Source organism: Calliopsis andreniformis, unplaced genomic scaffold (assembly GCF_051401765.1).
Source record: "Calliopsis andreniformis isolate RMS-2024a unplaced genomic scaffold, iyCalAndr_principal scaffold0001, whole genome shotgun sequence".
Lineage (NCBI taxonomy): Eukaryota > Metazoa > Arthropoda > Insecta > Hymenoptera > Andrenidae > Calliopsis > Calliopsis andreniformis.
The window spans coordinates 38,908,697-38,921,266 of NW_027480422.1; the positions used below are offsets into that span (position 1 = coordinate 38,908,697).

General features: G+C 44.2%; 2 protein-coding genes and 1 non-coding gene across 3 annotated transcripts; all 3 read right to left on the minus strand.

The window, feature by feature from the left end:
* Positions 1–7,306: 7,306 nt before the first annotated feature.
* On the minus strand, positions 7,307–7,976 carry LOC143186515 (dihydrofolate reductase-like). Its single transcript, XM_076390197.1, has 2 exons — positions 7,514–7,976; positions 7,307–7,432 (listed from the first exon to the last, which is right to left on the minus strand). Exons 1-2 carry the CDS (start codon positions 7,896–7,898, stop codon positions 7,428–7,430), a joined length of 390 nt encoding a protein of 129 aa, XP_076246312.1. The 5' UTR covers positions 7,899–7,976; the 3' UTR covers positions 7,307–7,427.
* A 134-nt stretch (positions 7,977–8,110) lies between these two features.
* Positions 8,111–9,134, minus strand: LOC143186451 (folate synthesis bifunctional protein-like). The gene is made up of 3 exons (XM_076390126.1): positions 8,645–9,134; positions 8,323–8,585; positions 8,111–8,190 (listed from the first exon to the last, which is right to left on the minus strand). Exons 1-3 carry the CDS (start codon positions 9,132–9,134, stop codon positions 8,170–8,172), a joined length of 774 nt encoding a protein of 257 aa, XP_076246241.1. The 3' UTR covers positions 8,111–8,169.
* A 1,167-nt stretch (positions 9,135–10,301) lies between these two features.
* Trnam-cau (transfer RNA methionine (anticodon CAU)) lies at positions 10,302–10,375 on the minus strand. Its single transcript has one exon. It is a non-coding gene; the product is annotated as a tRNA-Met (tRNA).
* Positions 10,376–12,570: the final 2,195 nt, after the last annotated feature.

Genomic DNA, 12,570 nt, shown 5'->3' on the forward strand with positions numbered 1-12,570 from the left:
AGGACCTCCTGGTACACACCCTGCGGGAGCAAAAAATAGGACTGGCCGTCGTCACCGAGCCGTACAACATCCCCGACCTCCCAGACTGGGTCGGGAGTCGGTGCGGCTCGGTGACCATTACCTGGTCCTGGCCGCCCGCATCGCCTCCAGCAACCGTTATCGAGACGGGCGGGGGATGCGTGGCGGTCCAGTGGGCGGACATCGCGGTGGTGGGCTGCTACGTGTCGCCCAACATCGACCTCGCCTCGTATGAAACATACTTGGGCGGGGTAGAAGCATGCATCAGAAGGTGCATGCCCCGCCCAGTAATCGTCCTGGGGGACTTCAATGCCCATGCTACAGCATGGGGCAGCCCCAGGACGAACCGTAGAGGCGAGGTCCTCATCGATTGGGAGGCCGGGCTGGACCTCCGGTTGGTTAACCGGGGTCGGCAAAACACGTTCGTTGGGCCGCGAGGGGTGTCCATCATAGACCATACGTGGGCAACCCCCTCCGGCCTGCGACGTTTATCCGGGTGGAGAGTTGCGACAGAAGTGGCGACCCTCAGCGATCACCTCTACATCATCATGGAGGTGAGGGTCGCCACTGCCAGCTCCACCCGGGGTGTCGGGCCCCGGTGTCACGGGAGCCGGCAACCTCGCCCGCCGCCTCGATTAGCCGCCAGGCGGCTAGATGACCGCCTCCTGGAGGCGGCCGCTCACGTAGCGGCCTGGCCGGAGACACCGGCTGGGCCAGACGGCGACATCGAGGGAGAAATGGCCTGGTTCAACAGGCCAATAATAGCGGTGTATGGCACCGCCATGCCCAGAGCCAGGCCGCCTTCGCGTCCGGGCGCGGCCTACTGGTGGTCGCGCGAAATGGACGAACTACGGACATCGCATGTCCGAGCGCGGCGCCGGTATACCCGCGCCCGCCGTCGCCGACACGCCGAACCCGAGCAGGTGGCGCGCTTATATGAGGACTATAGTACCTCGCGCAAGACCCTCCAGCGCGCCATCCGGGAAGCCAAAGCCCGGGCATGGAAGGAACTCCTCGTGGAGCTAAACAGGGATCCATGGGGGCGCCCATACAAACTAGTAATGGGCAAACTACGCCCATGGGCGCCACCCGTAACGGAGACCTTGGATCCCCCACTCCTCGAGCGGGTGGTACAAACCCTGTTTCCCGGATTAGACCGGGAGCAGGAGACCACCCGCGACGAAGCCTCGGAGCCACATAGCGAGTGGTCCGAGGCGGGGATGGGGGTTACCCACAAGGAGCTAGCCGGGGCACTGCACCGTCGCAGCTCCCGCAACGTTGCGCCGGGCCCTGACGGTGTCCCCGGCCGCGTATTGGTCCGGGCAATAGGCGTCCTCAGCTCGCGGTTAGCGCGATTGCTGAGCGGCTGACTCCGAATGGGGAAATTGCCCAGTGCATGGAAGGAAGCGCGGATGGTCCTTCTTGGAAAGGTTGGACGGCCCGCAGACACGCCTTCGGCATATAGGCCGGTGTGCTTGCTCGACGAGGCGGGAAAGCTTTTTGAAACAATCATAGCTACCCGCCTCTCGGCCCACCTGTCGACCGTGGGACCGGGATTGGCCTCCAGCAAGTTTGACTTCCGGGAGGGACACTCGACCATCGACGCCATAATGCGCGTCAGGTCACTCTCGGAGGAGGCCGTCTCCAGGGATGGGGTGGCGTTGGCTGTCTCAATAGACATTGTCAACGCCTTCAACACCCTTCCCTGGGACAGGGTATTGGGGGCGCTCCGTCGTATGCATGTGCCCCCGTACCTGAGACGAACAATCCGGTCCTACCTCAGCGGCAGGTGGATACAGTACACCGGCCGAGACGGTCAAACCAGCCGAAGGAAGGTTGTGCGCGGCGTACTGCAGGGGTCCGTGTTGGGCCCCCTGCTATGGGTCGTCGCGTACGATAAAGTACTGCGGGCCAGCCTTCCCGCCGACATCAGCCTCACGTGCTATGCGGAAGACACGCTCGTGCTGGTCGGCGGGATAGGCTATGGAAGGGCCGTCCGCCTTGCCGAGATGGTGGTGGCTGTCGTTGTTGCAGCGATCCGTGAGTCGGGCCTTGAGGTTGCTCCCCACAAATTCGAGGCCATGTGGTTCTATAACTGGCCTCGCCGTGGTGAGCCCCCGCCCGGCTTGCGGATCAAGGTGGGTGATGCCTTCGTCGAGGTGAAGGAGCAGATGAAATATCTGGGCCTGATCCTCGACAGCCAATGGCGCTTCGTCGAACATTTCGACCGCTTAGCCCCCCGGGTAGAGAGAGCGTCGGCCGCATTAGGCCGCCTCCTCCCCAATATACTGGGGCCCGAAGAAGGAGTTCGCCGCCTCTACGCTGGGTTGGTGCGATCAATGACCCTCTACGGGGCCCCTGTCTGGGCCCCGGACCTGATGGCCAGCAAACGCAGTATCCTATTGCTGCGACGCCTTCACAGGCGGCTGACCATCAGAGTCATCCGGGGCTATCGCACCATCTCGTACGAGGCGGCGACCGCCCTGGCTGGTCTGCCCCCCCCCCCCCCCCCCCTGGAGCTATTGGCACAGCACGACCGGACAGTATACGTCCGGCTGCGCCGGCTCAGGGATAGCGGGAGGCCACCAGAGGCAAAAGCGGTCGAACAGACGAGGCGTCTCGCCCGGCGTGCCCTACACTCGGAGTGGAGCCGCCAGCTAACTGGCGCGGCCACGAAAAGGGTCGTCGGGGCTGTCCTGCCACATTTCGAAAAGTGGCGGGGCAGGGCATACGGAAGGCTCACCTACCGAATGACGCAGGTGCTCTCCGGACATGGCTGTTTCGGGGAGTACCTGTGTCGAATAGGAAAGGAAGCGACAACGGCATGCCATCATTCCGGCGATGAACAGAACACGGCGCAGCACACGCTGGAAGTCTGCCCTGCGTGGGCAGCAGAGCGCCGTGTCCTGACACAGACGATAGGACACGACCTCTCGCTGAGGGCCATAGTTCAGGCTATGCTAACCGGCGAGAGGTCGTGGAAAGCAATGGCCTCCTTCTGCGAGCAAGTCATGCTGCAGAAGGAGGCCGCGGAGCGGGAGAGGGAGCGAGGCGACCATCCCGCCCGTAGGGGCAGAGCTAGGGCCGGGCAACGGACGAGACGACCATCTCCGCCCACCCCGGTCCAATAGCAGCCCGACGACAAAGGGTAGGGGGGAGCCGTGGCCCGAGGCCAGTCCGACCCACCGACGGGGCCACAAGGCCCCCGAGGGTTTGGCTGACAGCGGGCCACCGCAAGGGTCGCTGGCGGCTTGGGTCGGGGCCCAAGTCGCCATTGCACACCGACCCAGGTGGGGCGACGGCATGTAGTGTGGCCACTACATGTCGTCGAAGTTAAATGTGCCGCAAGGAGGGGAAACCACCCCTCCTGGGATGCGCCTCGGCACGGCTAGAGTGGTACTGGTAGTATTCTTCGGAGTTCCCAGTGCCGCCCGATACGCCTTAGGTTGGCCACCGTGGAATTTTAGTCGGTAAAAGTCCGACACTACCCCGAGCCCTCCCCAAGGGGTTCGGGGTGTCCTACGAGGATTTCTCCACGAAAAAAAAAAAAAAAAAGTCGGTAATGGAGAAGCTAATCGAAGCTGCTTCAATTCAGAGTATCAAGGAGCTGGTTAAAGCTGCTGTAGTGAGGTTCGGAGTTTTGGGGAAGACTAGGATTTTTAACACTTATTATTATAACACTGATTAATTTTTGACACTTATTAATTTCGAAGAAGACTCCCCACTGGGGCTGGCGCTGCCCTATTTCTACAGGAAAATTGCCTCCCTCTTTTGGGCCCAATGACTGACCTCGGTGTAGGGGTAGCGTCGTGTTGTGCTTGCGCGTGTAGGAGTCATCGCAGGATATGCGTTCTCTATTGGTTCCGGGTTTTCAGCGCATGCGTCTGGTGGTGTTTGCGCCGGCGTACAGAGAGCGTTGTTTGTTGATTGGCTTCTACTGTCATCATCCGGTCGTCATCCTGTCGTCAGCGTGTGTTCTTTCGTACGCCATAGGATGTCGCCCTGATGACGTACTGATCCTGTGCGCACGCGCGCTGCGTGTCACTGGCCCGAGGGTTCGATTAAGGATTCTATCGAGGATTCGATTGAGGATTCGAGGTTAGGGTTTTTCTTCCACTGCCAGTGTTCGAATTTTGACTATCGTTTGTTATTTATTAATTATTAAGGGGAAATGTCCTGCGACACCGGACTTCCTCACAAATGAGGTCGCCACTGGTTGTTACATATTGATAAATACCTGTCAAGCGTTGGTTACACACCTTTTCATGCTTAAACTCATCCTACTCTTAGCAATGTCAATACTGAGAATTTTTACATATACTTGTTGTCCCCTTGTTGCGAGATTACTAACTGATAAATTACTCTTAACCCAGGTTATTTCTGACGAGTGCACTAAACCTTCAATTCCAGGTCTAAGCTCAACAAACAATCCGTAATCTTCTATGCTTGTTACATAACCCTTATGCACACTATGAACTAGATATTTTGACTCTGCATCTTGCCAAGGGCTATCTTCTAGCTGCTTCACACCCAAGGAAATTTTAGTATTTTCCTTATCTATTTTTATAATTTTAACTTTTCTAGTCTGGCCACAAGCAAAAACTGCAGATGGATGTCTCACTCTACTCCAAGAGATATCTGTAATATGTAGCAATCCATCTATACCTCCCACTACATCTGATTCATGAATACCAACAAATACACCGTAATGAGTGATACTTTTTATTTTTCCTTCTATTATATCGCCTTCAGTTAAAGATTCTAAAAATTTAATTTTTTCACCAGGGTGCAATTTTTCTAATACCAGCTTTCTTGATACTACAATATTACCTTGCTTCTTATCCATTTTAAGCGCGATGAACTTTTGTTCAGTTTCAATAAGGTGCTTCGCGTCTTTTACTTGCTTCAAATTCACATATTATTCCGTCACCAAGATCAACAATAAAACCACATTTAATTGAGCGTTTAATAACTCCGCTTACTTCAGCTCTTGTAACTGTATCTTCTTCCAACTTATTCCGTTTCTCGTTTTTAATTGCTTTTTCACGGCTAAGAACTCTAAAGGTTTTGCGGGTTTTATTTGAATAAAACACACTTGTTTGAACAACAAATAACAGTGTTATATTCTTATTTTTACAGTACAGCCATTAATACAACTTATCTTTGGTTGTTTATATCTCTCTATAATGTAAGAGATCGAAAAAACTGCGTAGCGTCAACCTCTTGCTAGCTTCTGCTTCTATCCGAAAAACGTAAGTGGCGTCAACGTTTTCTTATATAAACTTAACAAGAACAACATAACCATGATAATCTTCAATTCTTTCCACATAAACTCAAATTTTCAAGCCAACAATGATCTCATCATTACAACAGAGTTCTTTGATCAGAATTCTGCCGTCAGACTTTAAACCAATATCAACCACAACGTCGTTAGGGTTTATTCTTGTAATTACACCTTCTACCACATCTCCTTCTTTAATTTTGTTAACAAAAGAATCTTCAAACAAGGCATTATCTTGATCCTCAAATTGGCCTTGACATATCTCTTCCATAAACTTGTTTGATGATAGCTTTCTGATAGTAACCGGTAGATTTACAACTGGATCATTATTATTCATGCAATGTGATCTTTAATTTAAACTTTATAGGAACTCATATATTATATAATATTAATAATTATTGACAAGTAATTTTTCGTTAATACATTTCGAGAATTGTTTAAGCTATATAAAATATAGTGACAAAAATTATGTATGTATCAAGAATATACTATTTAAGAATAGCAAGTGGATTAGATCGTTCTCCAGAAGGTCCAGGTTAAAACCCGGTTTTGATGAAATATTGAAAAAATATTCTATTCAAATCAGCAAGGAATCTATAGAGAAGATTGTAAATTCACGAAAAAAGAATATGGGTAGAAATAGGCTTTGGCAACGGTGAAAATATGCTTTACCAGGTGCTCAATGAACCTGATCTATTATTTATAGGATGTGAGCCCTACTTAAAGGGGGTTTCTCGCTTGCTAACAAACATAGAAATACAAAACATAAAAAACATTATAATATGGTCAGACGATGCAAGAGAATTGATTGTAAAGTTTCCTGACAACAGTGTTGAAAGATTCTTTATCCTCTTTCCAAATCCATGGCCAAAAATAAGTCACAATAAAAGACGATTAACTAATACGGAATTTTTAAATTTATTAGCAAAAAAAAAAAAATACTTATAACAGGAGAAACATTCATTGCGACCGATCATCAGGACTATACAGATTAGATAGCATCACATATAAAGCAGTGTAACTCTTTAATCTATAAGGAAGATGATTTCACAAGTTATTCTCTTACAAAATACCACAAAAGAGCGCACAAAGATCAGCGTAAAGTAAGGTTCTTTAAAGTAAGTGTTATTAATAATTTGCAGACTATAGATCAATAGAGTTTTTGCATATCTCTTTTACGTTAATCATAGATTAAAAATAATAAAAAAAGAAGGAGAAATAGAGTAAATTCCTTTAACTACTTCTCTTTATGAAGAAATAGTAAATTTTTTAAGTTTCTCTTCAACCGACGAGCTCTCATGAGGAGAGGAGAGTAAAGATCTTTTTTCATGGATATCTTAACACTTTTTTCTTCTTTTGTAGTTGGCGGACGAGTAAGAAAATGAACCTTTGGTGCACCACTAATTATTGCCATTGGTGTTTACTCTGCCCCTTCTCCCATAACTAAAACAGCAGATGTTGCAAGTGCATCAAGAAGATTGATTTGTGGTGCTTGCAGTGATTGATTATAAAGATCTGGCTTGCCTATATAGGAATAAAGTGGTTTAAATCCACATCAACCAAGAGCAACGCCCATAACCCCACGACGCATAGGTGTTACATTACTATCTCTAATCAAAATGCCAAGATGTTTTATGCAGTGTTTTGTCTTGAGATAGTTCCATATTGATAGAGCTGTTTTCTGAACATCTTTAGGGTATAAAATATACATTTCATTACCATTTGATTCATCATTGCCAGCAGATGGAATTAACATATTATCTATAATCGTTAAACAGATACTATAAGGATTGTGATCCACATCAACAATTGCCTCAGCTTCTCTTTTGATTAGCTGTTCTTTAGAATAAGCAGTTTTGCAAACTACTTGTTTTTGATAAACGAAAATGATTTTTGATGTGATACCAAGAACAACTTCTTCTCTTAGCAACTCTGAAACATAGCGATCAAGAACCTGCTCTAATACTTCTCCACATTCAATGCAGTGGGTATAAATTGCTTTAACATACATACTATTGCATCAGAAAGTTTCTCATAAAGGTCCTCTTGCCTGTTGTTTCAGGTGGCATAATTTACAATTAAAAGACTTAATGAGCTTCACAATTTTTTCTTCCATCTTTATCACGTGTTAACCTACATATAGTATAATTTTTGTTTTAGCAAGAGCAGTTTTATGCCATCCATCAAGAAATGTTAAGTCAAAATATACATCACCTTTATAAAGTCTGTGAATTTCTGTTATGATAAACTCTGATATTAGATCATACTTCAAAAAAAGGTGCGCTATTTGTGCTCCACCAATCACGAAGACTTTAGAACTACCTTGAATTGACAAAAACTCTTGCATAGAAGAAATAATAGTGCACTTTATACCTCTATTAAAACAAGAACTTAACTCGTTACGAGAAAAAACAACAGGGATATGATCCTTTAATATGCTTTGGGGTATTATCTCAAATGTTTTTCTTCCCACAACAATAACTTGTTTGTCAGTCACCTGACGAAAATGATGTAACTCACTTGCATAATGCCAGGGCAATCCATTATTTATTCCAATTACCCCCTTGGGATCAACAGCCATAAATCCGATAACTATCATCACTGTAAAGCAGCTTGAGCTACAAAAAATTGCATGTGATCACGCACATTATGCACTCGAAGGAAATCAACCTTGTTGTGCAGTGCAGATGATAACGCAATTGTTTCTAAATCTCAGTTAAAGACAGGTTCCGTAGAAAAAGAAGAAATAAATGACTTTGTAGAATGACCATCCAGAACTTTGCAGTCAAAACTTTGCAATGCTTCTATATTGTGTAAAAGCCAAATATTCTGATATAGAGATTTTCCAAAACCAATACCAGGATCAATAATTATTGAACATTGATTAAAACCTAGAATTAGTAATCTATTAATGTTCCTTTCTGCCCAATGGTTTATGGTACTAGTGTCATCTGGAATGATGTTATCCTTATGTGGTGGTATGGAGAGCAAATGCATAATAACGATGACTTCTGATTGTTTACCCAGGCAATGTTGTAGTGTTCCAAAACATTTAAAATAACGTCTGGCCAGAAGCTATCAATGCTGACTTTAATATCACCGACTTTCATATACTGATTGAGATTATCAAACACTGGTTTTAAGCATGAATATTCTGCTTTTGGAGTTTGTATTAAGGAGCTAAGTCTTGTTGATTGAGCACCAAGATCAACTATACTTGCACTGTCTGATACTAGTTGCAGTGCTTGCTTGGTTGCTTGATCTGCATCATAATAAGGATCACCATCTGAAATGAATCAAGAGTAATATTGACAATACACACAAGCTCTGGAAAAAGCGTAAAACTCTTTAAAAAACAATCTTGAATGTTAGGGATATCATAAGCAACAGTACCGAACATCTTGCTGATTATTGCAGTATTATCCATAGGGTTTAGCATTGCCATTAAGTGAAGCAAAAATAGTCTGTTTATCAATTCTGGGTGAGGAATTCTAAGATAGGGTCTATCGAGCGTTAGATCATCCCATAACAAAATATACAAATCAATAACGCGAGGTGCCCACTTTTCATAGACCTGCGGATGGCCAATATCACACTCAATTTGTTTTAGACCTTTTAATAGCTCTTCAGGAGAAGAAGAACAACTTCCATAGACAATCATGTTGAGAAATGACTTATCCCACTCAGGTGGTGCACCGTTTGGTAAAATGGCCTTAGTTTCTAGAATGATCGAAGACTTTAAATCTTTAAAATAGCGTTCCTTTAGTAACTGAGCAGCCCTCTGTAAATGGGAAAAGCGATTTCCTATATTTGAGCCAATAGAAATATAGATCATTAGTTATCTTCTTGTTTTCGTAATGTATTACAATAAGTAAAGAGAACACCTCCATACACACCGGAAACGGGTGGTGCAACTTTGTGAGTAGTCACTCTTATGAAAGAAATAATATGTTTTTTTGCACCAAAAGATTATGAATGGCTGTGTATATATCATGTGTTAAGTGGTCGATTATATTGAACTGCTTGCTTTGAACGAGAGATTGAATACTCTGAACTACCTCCAAGTAGCATATAGTATCCTCAAGCCGGCCAGTTGTAAGTCCTAGAGGGGAGGATTTAAAGGTAAAATCAATATTAACACTAACCAATTGAGAATGAAACTTCTCTTCTGCACTATATCCTAAATGAACCCAAAGCCGCAGGTCAGATATCAGAAGATTACATTGCATTTTAATATCACTGAGTTTAATCTACTTACAATTAATAACACACACTAGCGTTCATCATCCCTTCTAGAAAACCCCACAAGAATTTTGCTCCTTTTTTAGCGCCTTGAATGGCTTTCTCTTGCTCTTCTTCGCTTAAGTCTGCAATAGGATTTACACATTCCTCAGAATGCGATTCATCAGCATGCATATGAACCGTAAAAAATTGAAGAGAACGCTCATCACTTATTGAATAGTGTTTTTTAAACCTTCAATTTTAGACTTAGAAACCTCTGGAGTTTGACGTTCATAAGCATAAAGTGCACCCAAGCCGGAAGCAAAGTCTGATCGTACAATATCAAAGTAATCATCAACTAACATCTGTGTCTCTTTAATCTGTGCATCCTTATGGAGATCAGAACGTGTTACACCATGCCCTTCAGCAAAACGTTTCCATAGCTCTGGGTAATTTTCATCACATTGTTCTTCTTCTATCAAATGACCAAGCAAAATTTGTCGCATTTTTAGATCTGGGCACAGAAAAAATGTATACTACTGATATAACGAAGAAGCGCAGCAACGTGGTGATAATGTTCTTTACCATAGGTTTGTAAAGCTTGCAAGCTTAAGCTTCCTGTATTCCATGATTGGTAGAACGGATGATTTAGTAAGTGCAACGCATCTGACTTATTATTCAAAGATTCAGTAATTTCCATCCTTTCCTCTATTATAGCATCATATAGTTCATATACTATAGTTTTCTCATTGTTACGATCATGCTAAGATCAACACAATGGTGGGATTGGTAGGACTCGAACCTACGACCAATTCATTATGAGCGAACTGCTCTAACCGACTGAGCTACAATTCCTTTTATCAATATTTATAATACACACAAAAGCAAATTTGTCTATTATTGTTGCATCAATAAGATATAACAATCAACAGATTGTTGCACCAATTTTGCGTGTAATTTCCTTACCATCTTGAAATACTATTAAAGTGGGTATAGATTGCACACCATACTTACTTGGCCCTTCATTCCCTTCATCTATGTCGAACTTGCAAATCTTAATCTTGCCTTTTCTGTCTTTAGCCAACTGTTCAATACACGGCATTAGATTTTTACATGGCCCACACCATTCTGCCCAAAAGTCTATCAGAACAAACCCTCTACAGTCAGTGACTTCAGATTTCAAATTTTGATCATTTACTGATATAATGTCATCACTCAGACCATCAATACCCACACTTTCTCTCTCGCAGGTTTCAGATAATATGTCAATTTTAAACTATGACAATATGAGTATGTTCTTATTATTCTGCGTTTTTAACTAAATCTGAGTCCATCCATCGACACCGATTTTGCGTCTTGAAGTAATTGTAAGATCATTTATCGATATTAGTACCTCTAACTGGAGTACAGCTAATTCATGAGTTTAAATAAAGTTTTGACACATTGCGTATACCTTAACTAGTCTGTAGTTTTTAAATAATTCTTATTCATCAACATCTTCACCTTGCCTGGCCACGCCAACTATTTGACTTCCAGACAGTGGACACTTAGACAAATGCCTAGATGTTACATTTTAACTTCGTATAATTAAAATGTCTGCGATATGAGTAATGGAATGTATTGACTGCATTTTTGGCATATTACGATGGAAATATGTTACACATTCTTTAAGAATTGAGTGCTTTCCAACCATCGAAAACGCTCCTACATTGAGTGGGACAGTGTTACACAATCTCAATTTTCAGCTGAAACGACATTTAGTTCCTTTATTCCATCTCCAGAGGGCAGATCAATCATTTTACATGAGTGTCATTAGAGCTTGCGCGTAGCACTGCACAACACAGCATTTTAGCTCTGTATATGTAGTGGTGTCATCACAATAATCGCAGTCTGAAAGCACAGAATTTTAGCAGGACAGAGGATTGAGGATTGAGGACTGAGGATCGAGAATTGAGGACTGAGGATTGAGGATTGAGGATTGTGGATTGAGGACTGAGGGTTGAGGATTGAGGATTGAAGATTGAGGACAGAGGATTTAGGACTGGGGCTTGAGAATTGATTACTGGCGATTGAGGATTGAGGATTGAGATTCAGAATTGAGGATTGACATTTGATAATGGAGGATCGAGGATTGAAAATTGAGGATTGAGGATTGAGGATTCAGGATTCAGGATTCAGGATTCAGGATTCAGGACACAGGATTGATGACTGAGGATTAAGGATTGAGGATTGAGCATTGAGGATTGAGGATTCAGGATACAGGTTTGATCATTGAGGATTGAGTATAGAGGATTGAACAGTGAGGATTGAGGATTGAGGTTTGTGGATTGAGGATTGAGGATTGAGGATTGAGGACTGAGTGTTGAGGATTGAGGTTTGAGGGTTCAAGATTGTAGATTGAGGTTTGAGGGTTCAAGATTGTAGATTGAGGTTTGAGGGCTCAAGATTGTAGATTGAGGTTGAAGGTTGAGGATTGAAGATTGAGGATGGAAGATTGAGGATTGAGGATTGAGGATTGAGGATTGAGGATAGGGCATTGAGGATGGAGGATTGAGGATAGAGGATTGAGGATTGAGTATTCAGGATTCAGGATTCAGGATTCAGGACACAGGATTGATGACTGAGGATTGAGGATTGAGGATTGAGCATTGAGGATTGAGGATTCAGGATACAGGATTGATGATTGAGGATTGAGTATAGAGGATTGAACAGTGAGGATTGAGGATTGAGGTTTGTGGATTGAGGATTGAGGATTGAGGATTGAGGACTGAGTGTTGAGGATTGAGGTTTGAGGGTTCAAGATTGTAGATTGAGGTTTGAGGGTTCAAGATTGTAGATTGAGGTTGAAGGCTGAGGATTGAAGATTGAGGATGGAAGATTGAGGATTGAAGATTGAGGATTGAGGATTCAGAATTCAGGATTGAGGAATCAAGATTGAGGATTGAGGACTGAGGATTGAGGATTGAGGATTGAGTACTGAGGATGAGGATTGAGGATTGAGGGTTGAGGGATGAGGATTGAGGGTTGAGGATTGAGGATTCAGAACAGAG